Genomic DNA, 11,126 nt, shown 5'->3' with positions numbered 1-11,126 from the left:
TTAATAGCTAGTAAGCTAAAATCTATAAAAGTGCTAATAAATATAATCTATATACTAAATATAGTTCTATAAAATAATATAATATAAGGTTATTATTAGTCCTAGAATAATATAGTCCTAGAATGCTATTAGTCCTATAAGTATTAGTCCTTTCCTAGTTAGTGGGTTAAGTGGAGAAAATTATAGGGTATATGTGACATAACTGCTGAGATTGTAATATTTATTATATCTATTATAGGTAAGAATAGGCCCTGTTTTAAGTTAGAAAGAGAGGGTAGGATTTTTAAAGTCTTGATTAATCTAAAACCTAGAACAGCTCCTGTTTCTGATTAGAATCCTTGAGTAGAAAGCTTATCGTAGATATATTTCTGCTTTAGTTATACTCTATACCTTTTAACCTTTTTCTAACTTAAATACTTTAAGAATAATTAGGAATTTTAATATAAAGTATAACTAGTTTACTAAGTCTAGGTTTTCGCATAATAATAGGTTTTTAAATTTATATAACTAAAAGTAAGAATAGAGGTAGAAAAAATAAGCGGCATTCTAATTGTATATCTAATAAAAATGAGGGTAGTCTGATGTCCTTGTTTATACCATATGTAGCAATCCCTAAGGCATCTTCTTCTCAACATCTCAATGACAGTAGCCGCTCCAGTCACTTCGTGACTTGGAGCATGAGGAAATAGGGTAATGGATACTTATCCTCGCTTGTATCATACTCCATAAGTTAGGCTTGATGTCTCACCCGTAACGAGACTTGGCCTGAGTGATGGCGGCGTTGTATTGTTGAGATGCAGTCTTGATGCCACCGAAATACGTCTTGTAGTTGTCTTTGATGGGCCCGTTCAATTTGTCGCACATCTGCTTTGTCTGCTCCACCACGTCGACGATGTCGAGGATTTCCAACACCGTATCGATCACAGACATGACGACCGCAACGACGGTGAAGAACTGTCCCACTGCATCGAGCATCTCGAAAGTGCTCGCCTCCACCTCTGCAGCATCGAATCCAGCCGCCTGGGCGTTGGCTTCGATCTTGTTGCTGGCGATGTTCAGCTTGTAATACATGATGGCAATCGAAATGCCTCGGACGATTGCCATGGCCGTGCTAGGGTAATCCAGTCCCTGGATGACACCCAGGAACTTCTGGATATCGTCGTCCGACTTTGAACTGAAATTCAAATCATCCAAAGCGTCGTAAACTTTGTTGATCTCATCGCTATTATAGAGCCTCCGCGCCGACTCGGCGTATTTCTTGAAAGAAGCGACATCGAGGTTTCCGGTAGACTTTTGCACTTCGGCCATGAACTGCATGAGCAGTGAGCGGCATTTTTTGGTATCGAGGCCTTTTGGCGATTTCGACTGAATCAAGTTGTTATTAGCCTTGTACTGGACAATGTAACGGTGAACCTTATTACCGATTTTGGCCGAGATATCGGTATCGACGGTTTTCAATTTGGCGTTCAGTTCCCCCGATTTCTGAGAGATTACGGCTCTTTTAATTATCTCGGTAGCCTCAAGTGTGGCGAACACGGCCATGCTAAGGCCGAACGACCAGATGGCCGCCACCGCGGCGGTATCGGCAGCGATTTGAGTTGCGTCCGCGGTAATAGTAGTATTACGCACTACGTCTGCCAAGTCGATAAGCATGTCAAATTCGCTGTTGACAGCGGACTCTCATGAGAAGTCACCCAGACTGGTGAACAGGTTGTGCTCCTTAATTAGTCTGTCGATGTTCTCGTCACTCTCCGTTTCCCAAGTGGAAATGTAATCCAAATAGGTTATTATATCAGTGCTTATCTTGACTGTTTAATAATGATATTGTTTTTAAATAATAGTAAGGCCGTTAAGTAAATATAATAACTATAGAAAGGATGAAGATGAAAAGGATGATATTTAAAAGAAAGAGGAGGGATAGATGCTTCTTTATAACTAACACCTTGGTGGAGTCTATATCTTACAATTGTACAAAGTTGGCCCGCTACCTGCTGCCGTGCCCTCCCTTGAACGATCGGCACTGCCTGTGGCTTCTATTAGCTTCTCTTGAGAGCGATTTTATACGGGTTCCGATTGGCTTTTATGCGGTTCAGCTACAGCTGCTCCGATGCAATTGTTGACTTTCTCTACCCAAAATATCTTGGCAGGTTACGTATTAACTGGCAGTGAGATTCTATTGGACAAACTTAGACCTGCTGAGCATATTCCCTAGAAGTCGCATGATATTAGACTGATTACTGAGACTTGGTGTGATAAGAATATGATACCTTGATAGGATTAAGATGTGCTGTTTTTAGGCAGCCTCAACCTCTTCCAGTTGCCTGATATATTAGAAGGAGGGGTATCTGGGGTGTGGTAAGGACCAATATATCATGTATCTGATCCTTTTAAGCGACATGCCATATCATCTGGCCTCAATTGTTCCAGATATGGAAATGGATCCTTGATAGGTATCTCTGATAAAGCGAGGATCTGTATGTGGCGCTAGCTGAAAACCGTAGCTAGGCGGGGAGACTTCGGCGCTGTCGATTCTCGGCCCGGTCTGCTGAGCGTTTATTGGTCGAGTGATGATTGTTAAGGCTGGCTGCTGAACTTCAAGGTAGTACGCGATTAAGCTTTAGCTCTTGGTAAAAAGAATTCTAAGTAGCATGTCAGAAAAGATTCAGTATTTGATATGATAGAAAAAGGAATCCGGCGTAATACTTATCCATGTCTTTTACCGATTCTAGGGAAACAGCCAGCCACTGCCCCAGGAGTCGTTAATTGTATGATACCGGTACCTATTAGAGCGGCCTGAGGTTCCGATCAACTCTACCAAAATCCACTAGTTGATTGATTGATGTATTATTTATATACTGATGTCTGTTCTTTACCTGCCAGTGCTTACTAAGGTAGTATTAAAAGTTCAGGCCGCTTAGCACTGCAGATCTAGTTCTTATCCCGCTTCTATATTAAGAAGGTTATTTATATAGCTTTAAGTAAATTCTTTTTATAAGATACTAATCGGCTCTGGTGTAACTGATATGCCTTAATAAAAAAAGAAACTATAATACTTAATTAAGGTATGATAAGGTTAGGTAAGGAGCTATAATACTGTATTTAGAATTATAAGCAAGCTTTACTATATATAGAACTTTAAAATACTATTATACTTAATAGTAAACCGGTTTATAGAACTTTAATATAATATAATAGTAATATTTATATTAAGGAGATTAATATCTAAGTAAGATATTATAGGGTATAAGTCTAATAATTCGCCCTATAGCTATACTGTAATAATCTATTAGACGAGAATAGTAGGGATATGCGATACAGAGAGGCTTTAGCGTGAGCTGAGAATAGGGATTAATCCCTATCACAGTAAGTTAATTATGCAGCTTCATTAAAGAAGGAGCCGAGAGGGATGTACCGGTATTTGGCGCTAAAAGGTATCTAGAGAGATACCTACTTCATCTCGTTTAAGTATGTAATGTAATCGCATCATTTGACAGCTGGCTATGGGTATTCAGCTGGATGTCCTTGGAGATCATGTCCAAAACGAGGCTTTGCAGGGCTAATATGCAGACCAGTATGGTTAATCATATCAATATTATGCATATATTGCCAATATTATGCATATATTGCCAATATTATGCACGGGCCGTATGAGACGGTCGTGCGTCGCTGTCCGTGTCGCACATGACATGACGAATCCTTACAAGATGCAGAAAATTTCGGCAAACCGTCTGTCAAATGACACTGTAGCACGGAGCATCAGCTCCTGGCTTTCAAAAAGTCATTCTCATTTGGGCGCACTGCACGACAGGGTGGCTGGCTGAACTGCCCTGCATAGTCCATTTCGGCATCTATCATATCATGATTTCCATCCTCTTCTCGGCTATAGGCTGCAATTGCAGCTGAATGTCCATCAATCCCTGTAGCTGCTTGCGATGCCGACCATAGCCATAACCGATACTCAGCAGTCGTACAGGATGTACTACACATTCGCTCTGAGATTAAACAGAGGTCTTTAGCTCTTATTCCAATAGCTAAAGACAAACTCGTTGCCAGGCTCGAAGAGATTAAGGCTAAAGACGGCGGCAGTGTCGTTGGCTAGACAGACCTCTGCCATGCCGAGACCGATGCCCCTGTTGGCGCTAGTTATGGAGATGACCTTGTCCTTCAGCATTACTCTCCAGTGGTGGTCGGGGTCTGGGAGGGTGCTGAGAAATGTCGGTGAGCCATCAAAGGCTGCGTCTGGTGTTGGGGTTAAAGCCATAGGTGGAGGGTAGTGTGCGCTATTGTCTCTAATGGCTACATAGGAGTCTGTGTTAAGCATTGATTGGAACTGCGGGTCTCCCTATGAAAGGAAATTCTGCCGTTGGAATTTCTGAGGCTTGGCAGAACTAGTCAAGGGACACAATGTCATTTTCCGTAACTAGCATAACTTGAGAGGCTACTTGAATATCTTTACAGGACCACCAAAATGTATTACCAAATCTAGTAAGCGTAGAAGAGCCTCTCTTCATTGTTTGAAGCCCGAATCTTGCGATTCTCACGGATGAGCATCCATCTGAGGACCCAGGCCAAGACAGCCGATGCAGCGGAGAAGGCGGCACTGCTAGACATGGCAACAGGATACATCGGCTCATCTGAACTAGGCCATAGATACTGGATGGTGTCAGTCGCGGGCAACCATCAAGGATTGATGAATTTACCGGAGTGTAGATAGGCCCAAGCGTCGCAACCGTGTTTGCTAGAGCCAGAGATATGGCTTTCTTTTCCTTGGTTTGACCGCACGTACTAGCGACCCAGCCTAGAATGACACTGTTGCAGGCATAGACACCGCTAGCAAAGACACACATTGCGAAGTAGCGGGCACCAGTATTGTGCACCGTGCAGGCTAAGATGAAGCCGAAAACAGCCATGACCTTCGCCACGGTGATGTGCCAAGTCCTTTCGTTCATCCGACCTGTCTGATGTTAGATTACGCTCGAGAAAGCCTCGGTATAGGGACTTTACCAGAGTTTGCGGCCCACGCGATGCAGACGATGCCCGACACGATATACGGAGGACAGGTCAAGGCAAGTGTAGTGTTGCGATCAAAGCCAAGTGTTCCTACAATGGTGGGGAAAAAGTTCTTGAAATTGCTAGCAGCCATGTGAAAGTGTTGCATGAAGACGAGGACCCAGAGACGAGGATCCTTGCAGGCGTCGATGAGTCCCGCAAAGGTCGTCGTGTTGGTTCGGATCTGTACAGTATCGGCCGCAATTCGTTCATGGGCTAGGATTCTCTCTTCCTCTGTGAGCCAACGGGTATTGCTGGGCTCATCGGGCAAGACGAAGGCTGAAGCGAGGGAGATGACAAAGGTGATGATTCCCTGGAGGATGAAGAGCCATCTCCATCCAGCCAGACCCGCAACTCCGCTCATCTCAAACACGCCAATCGCGATAAGTCCTGCAAATGCAGTTCCACAGATGTTGGCTGTGAACAGGATAGAGATACGGGTTGCTATCTCTTTTTTAGTGTAGAAGATCGAGAGGACGTAAAGCGCACCGGGGTAGAAAGGTGCTTCGGTTACACCCAGGAAGAATCGTGTGAGGACGAGGCCTTTGAAGTCGTGGCAGATGGCTGTGAGAGTGCTAACGACGGCCCAGAGAGCCATGGCGCCTGACATGTAGAGGGAAGGTCGGATTCGGGTCATGAGCATGTCTGGATAGATCAGTCAGCTGAAGAAGGGAGGTATAGCATTGGTCGACTCACTGGATGGAATTTGACCCAGGATGTATCCGACAAAGAGGATCGAGACGCATGTCTGGTACTCTGTAGAAGTCAAGTTGAGCTCTTTCTCAAGTCCATCAAGACGCGCAACAGTGATAGCATTGCGATCAAGATAGTTGAACCAGTACATGATCCACAGAATCGGAAGAATGATCCAATCCAGCTTCTTCACAAGCTTGATCTCAGCTGGATCGATCTTCTTGTGTGCACCGGTCTCATCGACCGCCGAGAAGATGTGGGTGTCATGCTTCTCGAGGTGATCAGAGTGTCCCTTTTCTTCAACATCAAGGGCTTCAGGCTGATTTTTGTCTTGGGCATTGGACATGTTGCAAAGAGATAAAGAAGTTTGAATTGAGGTGTTTGATGATCCTCGTTGGAAATGGCGAATGGGCTGCCATTGATATAGATACTTGTCTCTCTCCTGAACCGTGGCGACGAGTTGCCTTGCTTGTATTACCAGTGCCCTGGTTACCCCAGATTACCCCGCGTTAAGATGGCACTATTTTTCGGTTGGGATGGCAGGTATGTGAACTAGGTTCAGCCTTAGCGTTGTAGGGGCTACTTGCCTCTTGGACACCGTTCACTGACCAGCCTGCTTAGGGATCTTGGAAAATGATGTCACTACTACTTTTTGCATGGGTCCGTGTGAGAACATCAAATGCCCGGACCACGATACTCTCTCAATACAATCAGCTCTTGAACAATATATCATATATGCCAGCGGTTGCTTCATACTGGCATGATAGGGAATTCTCATCGAGTGAGAGCCTTGGCAAAAGAATACACGAAATGCAATATCGGCTAATCTTTTCCATTTGGTTGTCTTGGCCAGCCACGCCTTGCCGCCCCATCCCACCGGATATAGGCGGATGCCTCCGGACCGTCGTGGTAACCAGGAACTCATGATCTGGAACGTCGGCGGACACTAGTGGATGGTGGGCCTGGTGCCATTTAAGATCATTGAATGCTGCCACAAACCTACTGGGGCGGCTCGATCAATAATTCGGTCTGCAAAAGTACACACAGATAGTTAAAACGTACTAGTCGCTTTCAACATGTTCACATTTACTCCGCAAGTGTTGATATCAATGCTAACTTGCTAAGCGAAGCCAGTCTCGCCATCCTGCACAAGCTCAGGCAAACTCCACAAGAAGTTCAACGCATCCACATCCAGCCCCAGAGCGACTTGATCACCCCCTTCGCCGAAAGGAGCTATGCTCGAGTCAAACGGAAGAGAGACCCACGTATCCCCCATATCAAAGTTCATCATTGCCCCATCATCTCCAAGCTGTTGGGAGTCTAGTCCAGACAAGAATGAGTTTGAGCCATCAATGCTAGTCTCTCCTTGAACCATATTCATCGGAATCGAAGCCCGCCCACTGTGATTACCAGAACCTAGACCTCTGGACTGTGTAAGATGGGCTCGAAACTGTGCGGTATGTTTCTCGATGAGATCCGCATATCTCAACGCAAAGTCCATATCATCCGCAGGGCATTGCTTAAGTGTTGTTGTGCATTGGTCTAAAGTGTACAAAGCGTCATTCACATCCGTATGGGTGGAGCCGACGCTGAGAGCCTTGAGAAGGAAGACAGATGAACTAATGACGCTAATCTTGACACGGGCTGGTGCAAAAGGGAGATGGTCTCTGAAACCGCTCATGGTTGCAATATGCAGAACCTTTTTTGTGTCAAAGATGACCTCTTGCAAGAACTTGGCGTCTTTCGGGGTTATGAAAGCTGATAGAGCTTCATCAGAGTTGGTGGCGGCGGCTGTGAAACCAGCAGAGGAAGCTCGGGCTACTACAGCCTGGATGGAGATGGCACCTGTACATGCTTTGGTATGATGAAACTCAACTAACAGGGTGTCTCTGAGCGGTGAAGCGATGTCTTGTGACTAGGTTAGCTGAGTAACTGATCGGACGCCAGAGATGAATTACCTTGGCTAATGCGGTTAAACCTCTCTTGCCACTTTGACAGAGATGCCGAGAAGTGTTCAAGTAGATCTAGATAGTGGTCTCCAAGTACTTGTGTTTGCAGATGGGCCGCTGAGTGAAAGAACATCGAAGATGCTGTACGCGACAGTTGGGTAAGCTCCAAACTGAGGTCCATATAAGAAATCCAGGACTGGTCAACTGGTTCACTCGCATCTGGCATTGGTAGACGTGATGCAATGACAGATATGCTCTCAGGAAAAACGGAAGGATAGCCCAGTCTCGTGGCTGTCTGAGTCAAATAGTTGTAAAGAAGCTTCTGAGCTCGACGTCCACGAAGTACCTCAGCATGCACGGGATGGCCAATATCGCCCGTCTGACCTGAGAAGATCCCAAGTTCATAGCCAAGGTTGTTAGCCATACCAAGAAGCATCCATGACATTCTGTTTGCCCTCTTGGCTGGTTCAAAGACATCTTCCCGCCAGCGAATCAGAGGAACTTCGTTGTTGATATGCTTGCGATTGACTCGGTCATAACCAGGCGTTACAAGTAGGCCATCCCAGCCATCTGTCTCAGGAGGGAGATGCAAAGCGCGAGGGTGCCAATCGGATATCAGAATCAGGCTCTCTATTGTGCCGATAGTTCTTGTCTGGGAGGTTGATGTCTTTTCTTGCCCTAGCACGATGCGCCGTATAAGGACTTCGCAGTGATTCCAGAGGCGCTGGTGTACATAGTGGCTTCTAGATGTACCGCCTGCACCCGGTAGTGTGAAGAAGCGAGATGAGATCATGAGAAGGGTGCAGCATAGCATGGCTTCCCTGTAAACAAGATGTTCGTGAGATGTATGGCTGCGGAATTGGTCAAGGACGACAGGAGATAGTGGAGCAAGCTTTTTGAAGAAGCTATGGTAGTTAGTGTGAGAGTCGAGGGTAGAGACATGGAGCGAACTTACAGGTCGATGTAGGTGACAGCCTCTTGTGCCGTGAACCATCCCTGACGAACGAAGCGACACTTATCCCACATATCTAGACAAGCATCATCTGGTTCTGAAAGGGCCGTGATGGTGAACCCGACTCCATTGGATCCACCGGATACGACTTTGGGGCCATCGGACTGGACATTGCTCGCCGAAGGATGCCCTTGAGATGGCGCTGAACCAGCGATGCTATGCTGTCCTGCGGCACTTGACAGGAAGTCCATCGCATCATTAGTCCCAGTGACTATCGTTGACTGCACTCTATTGTACAGTGGATGGTTGGTATTATTGGGCGACGAATTGAAACCAAGGTCCTCAGAAGGGGAGTGATTCGCCGCCTGAACAGGTTGGGCAGCGCGTGCAGCGTCCACAGCATTCACATTCCCACGGGTCCATTTCGGGGCATCGCGGTGCTTGGGAGCCCTGGGCCGGCGATCGAACCGACACTCGCGGTGTTCCCTGGCACATTTAGCGCAGGGTGGGTTGTCTTTGATGATGCATCGTGATTTGCGCGCTCGGCACGAGACGCATGCGACGTAGCTGCGCTTGAACTGTCGGGTACTGCTGGAATGATCCGGGCTCTCCATTGCGGATGGACGGTCTGTGTGAAAGGAAAAGTGATAAGCGGAGAAAATACAACGAATTGAGCCGGGGAAGATGATTCTTGATGGTCCGGGGTTGAGAGTGGCTGACGGGGTGATGATGATTCTGGGTGCCGGTAGTATCCGTCTCGGTCCGGCCGTATCCGGCCTGGTCCGTTAGTTCACGGACCGCATGGAAGATGCGACAGTCCACAACCATGAAGGCCTACGTGCAGGCCAATGACCCCGACAGCTATGGAGGACTTGCCAGACCTAAATACACGTTATAATTGCATGCTGTAATGGCCAAGTGCCGAGTCGGCACCGATCGTCGGCCATCTGGACAGAAGCCATCGTAGAGGGAAGAGGGGAAATTGCGTATAAAATATGAATGACAGTGTGATCAACTAAGCAGAAATAATAACAAGCAACGGAGAGTTTCAGAGAACTAATAAGTCAAACTTTCTTCAGCCTCACATATCACATCTCACTCAAGTCACCAACATGTCCAAGTCCATCGTCAACACCAAGCCCTACCCTTTCCAATTCGAGGCAAGCGAGTATCCCGCCATCAAGCCCAATGGAAAGGGAGTAAAGGTTGAGTACACCAACTGTCGGGGTGCAAGACCCTCCCTGCAAGCTTCCAAGCTCAGAGCCATGGTGCAAGAGGCGCATAGCGACCCCTCCAAGATTCTCGCCAATGTGTGCAGCTATGATGCCTTGAGCTCCCGCTTATGCGAGGAGGCTGGGTTTCCTGTTGTCTTTCTTGCTGGGTACCCTATGGCGTCTGCGTTTGGACTGCCCGATACAGGGTACATCGCCTTTGGAGAGGTTGTCAACAAGATCCAGGAGGTTTCCAGGGAGGTCAATGTTCCTATTCTTGTTGATGGCGATACTGGTTATGGAAGCCCAATGAATGTTCGCCGAACTGTGCAAGGGTATGTTTATGTGATCACAAGATGTAGAGAGGTATCAACTGACTCAATGAACAGATTTGCACAGGCTGGAGCTGCTGGGATTATGCTCGAGGACCAATCGTGGCCAAAGCGTATGTCGAAACACCCTCACAACAAGATCATTGTACTAACTTCGAGTGAACAGGCTGTGGCCACACTGCTGGCAAAAGTGTGGTGTCCCGAAGTGAAGCTTACGCTCGCTGGCAAGCCGCTGTCGACGCTAGGAACGAAGGCTTGGACATCTGGATCCTCGCCCGCACGGACAGTCTGATTCATGGTTACGTTGAGGCACTTACCAGGGCACGCAAAGCCATTGAGATCGGGGTCGATGCCGTGTTTGTCGAAGCCCTTCCTGATCGTGAGTCCATGGAACGTCTTCGTAAGGACCTAGACTTCCCAGTGGTGGCCAACATCATTGAGGGTGGCAAAACACAGAATCTCTCAGCAAAAGACCTCGCTGAGCTTGGTTACAGCATCGTCTGTTATCCTTGGACTCTTGTCGCTGCTAAGTTGAAGAGTATAAGGGAGACACTGGAGAATATCAAGGGTTCCATGACGGTTGGGAAGCCTCCTGTTGTTCTCTCGTATGACGAAGTTTGTGAGGGTGTTGGCTTTAATAAGTATTATGAGATTGAGGAGAAGTATCAATATGAGGGAAGGGCTAATGGAGCCAATGGTCATCAGTGGAAGGATTAGATAGTCGGATTACAGCCATTGAATAATGAAAGCATGGCAGAAAGCTGAATCAATTAACAAGATACTCTTAGCTACTACAAGTCAGAGGAGCTCCCATAGTGCCACGTAGCTTGTTCCGAGTATGCAGAATGGAGATAAAGCCAAAAGACAGTGATCTATCTCGAATTACCCTATTGCTGACTGCGCTGCTTGGCAAGGTGAAGGCGACTTGGCTCAACTTTCA

At 46.7% G+C, this 11,126-nt stretch overlaps 4 protein-coding genes across 4 annotated transcripts; 1 reads left to right on the top strand and 3 right to left on the bottom strand.

Annotated features, from left to right (window-relative positions):
- Positions 1–744: 744 nt before the first annotated feature.
- On the bottom strand, positions 745–1,653 carry FTJAE_10289 (uncharacterized protein; the record flags this gene model as incomplete). The annotated part of the gene is made up of 1 exon (XM_037343116.1): positions 745–1,653. One exon carries the CDS (start codon positions 1,651–1,653, stop codon positions 745–747), a length of 909 nt encoding a protein of 302 aa, XP_037202747.1.
- A 2,359-nt stretch (positions 1,654–4,012) lies between these two features.
- FTJAE_10288 (tartrate transporter) lies at positions 4,013–6,088 on the bottom strand (the record flags this gene model as incomplete). Its single annotated transcript, XM_037343115.1, has 5 exons — positions 4,013–4,296; positions 4,542–4,653; positions 4,701–4,954; positions 5,005–5,694; positions 5,746–6,088. 5 exons carry the CDS (start codon positions 6,086–6,088, stop codon positions 4,013–4,015), a joined length of 1,683 nt encoding a protein of 560 aa, XP_037202746.1.
- Positions 6,089–6,862: 774 nt separating this feature from the next.
- On the bottom strand, positions 6,863–9,257 carry FTJAE_10287 (ARO80-positive transcription regulator of ARO9 and ARO10; the record flags this gene model as incomplete). The annotated part of the gene is made up of 3 exons (XM_037343114.1): positions 6,863–7,650; positions 7,701–8,596; positions 8,647–9,257. The coding sequence occupies 3 exons, from the start codon at positions 9,255–9,257 to the stop codon at positions 6,863–6,865; spliced, it is 2,295 nt and encodes a 764-aa protein (XP_037202745.1).
- Positions 9,258–9,755: 498 nt separating this feature from the next.
- Positions 9,756–10,903, top strand: FTJAE_10286 (methylisocitrate lyase; the record flags this gene model as incomplete). The annotated part of the gene is made up of 3 exons (XM_037343113.1): positions 9,756–10,189; positions 10,244–10,299; positions 10,353–10,903. The coding sequence occupies 3 exons, from the start codon at positions 9,756–9,758 to the stop codon at positions 10,901–10,903; spliced, it is 1,041 nt and encodes a 346-aa protein (XP_037202744.1).
- Between the last annotated feature and the right edge of the window lie 223 nt (positions 10,904–11,126).

The sequence above is a fragment of the Fusarium tjaetaba genome (genome assembly GCF_013396195.1).
Source record: "Fusarium tjaetaba strain NRRL 66243 chromosome Unknown NRRL66243_c0000238, whole genome shotgun sequence".
Taxonomy (NCBI): Eukaryota; Fungi; Ascomycota; class Sordariomycetes; order Hypocreales; family Nectriaceae; genus Fusarium; species Fusarium tjaetaba.
The sequence above is the reverse complement of the archived record's forward strand: the minus strand, read 5'-3'. Positions and strand labels throughout refer to the sequence as shown.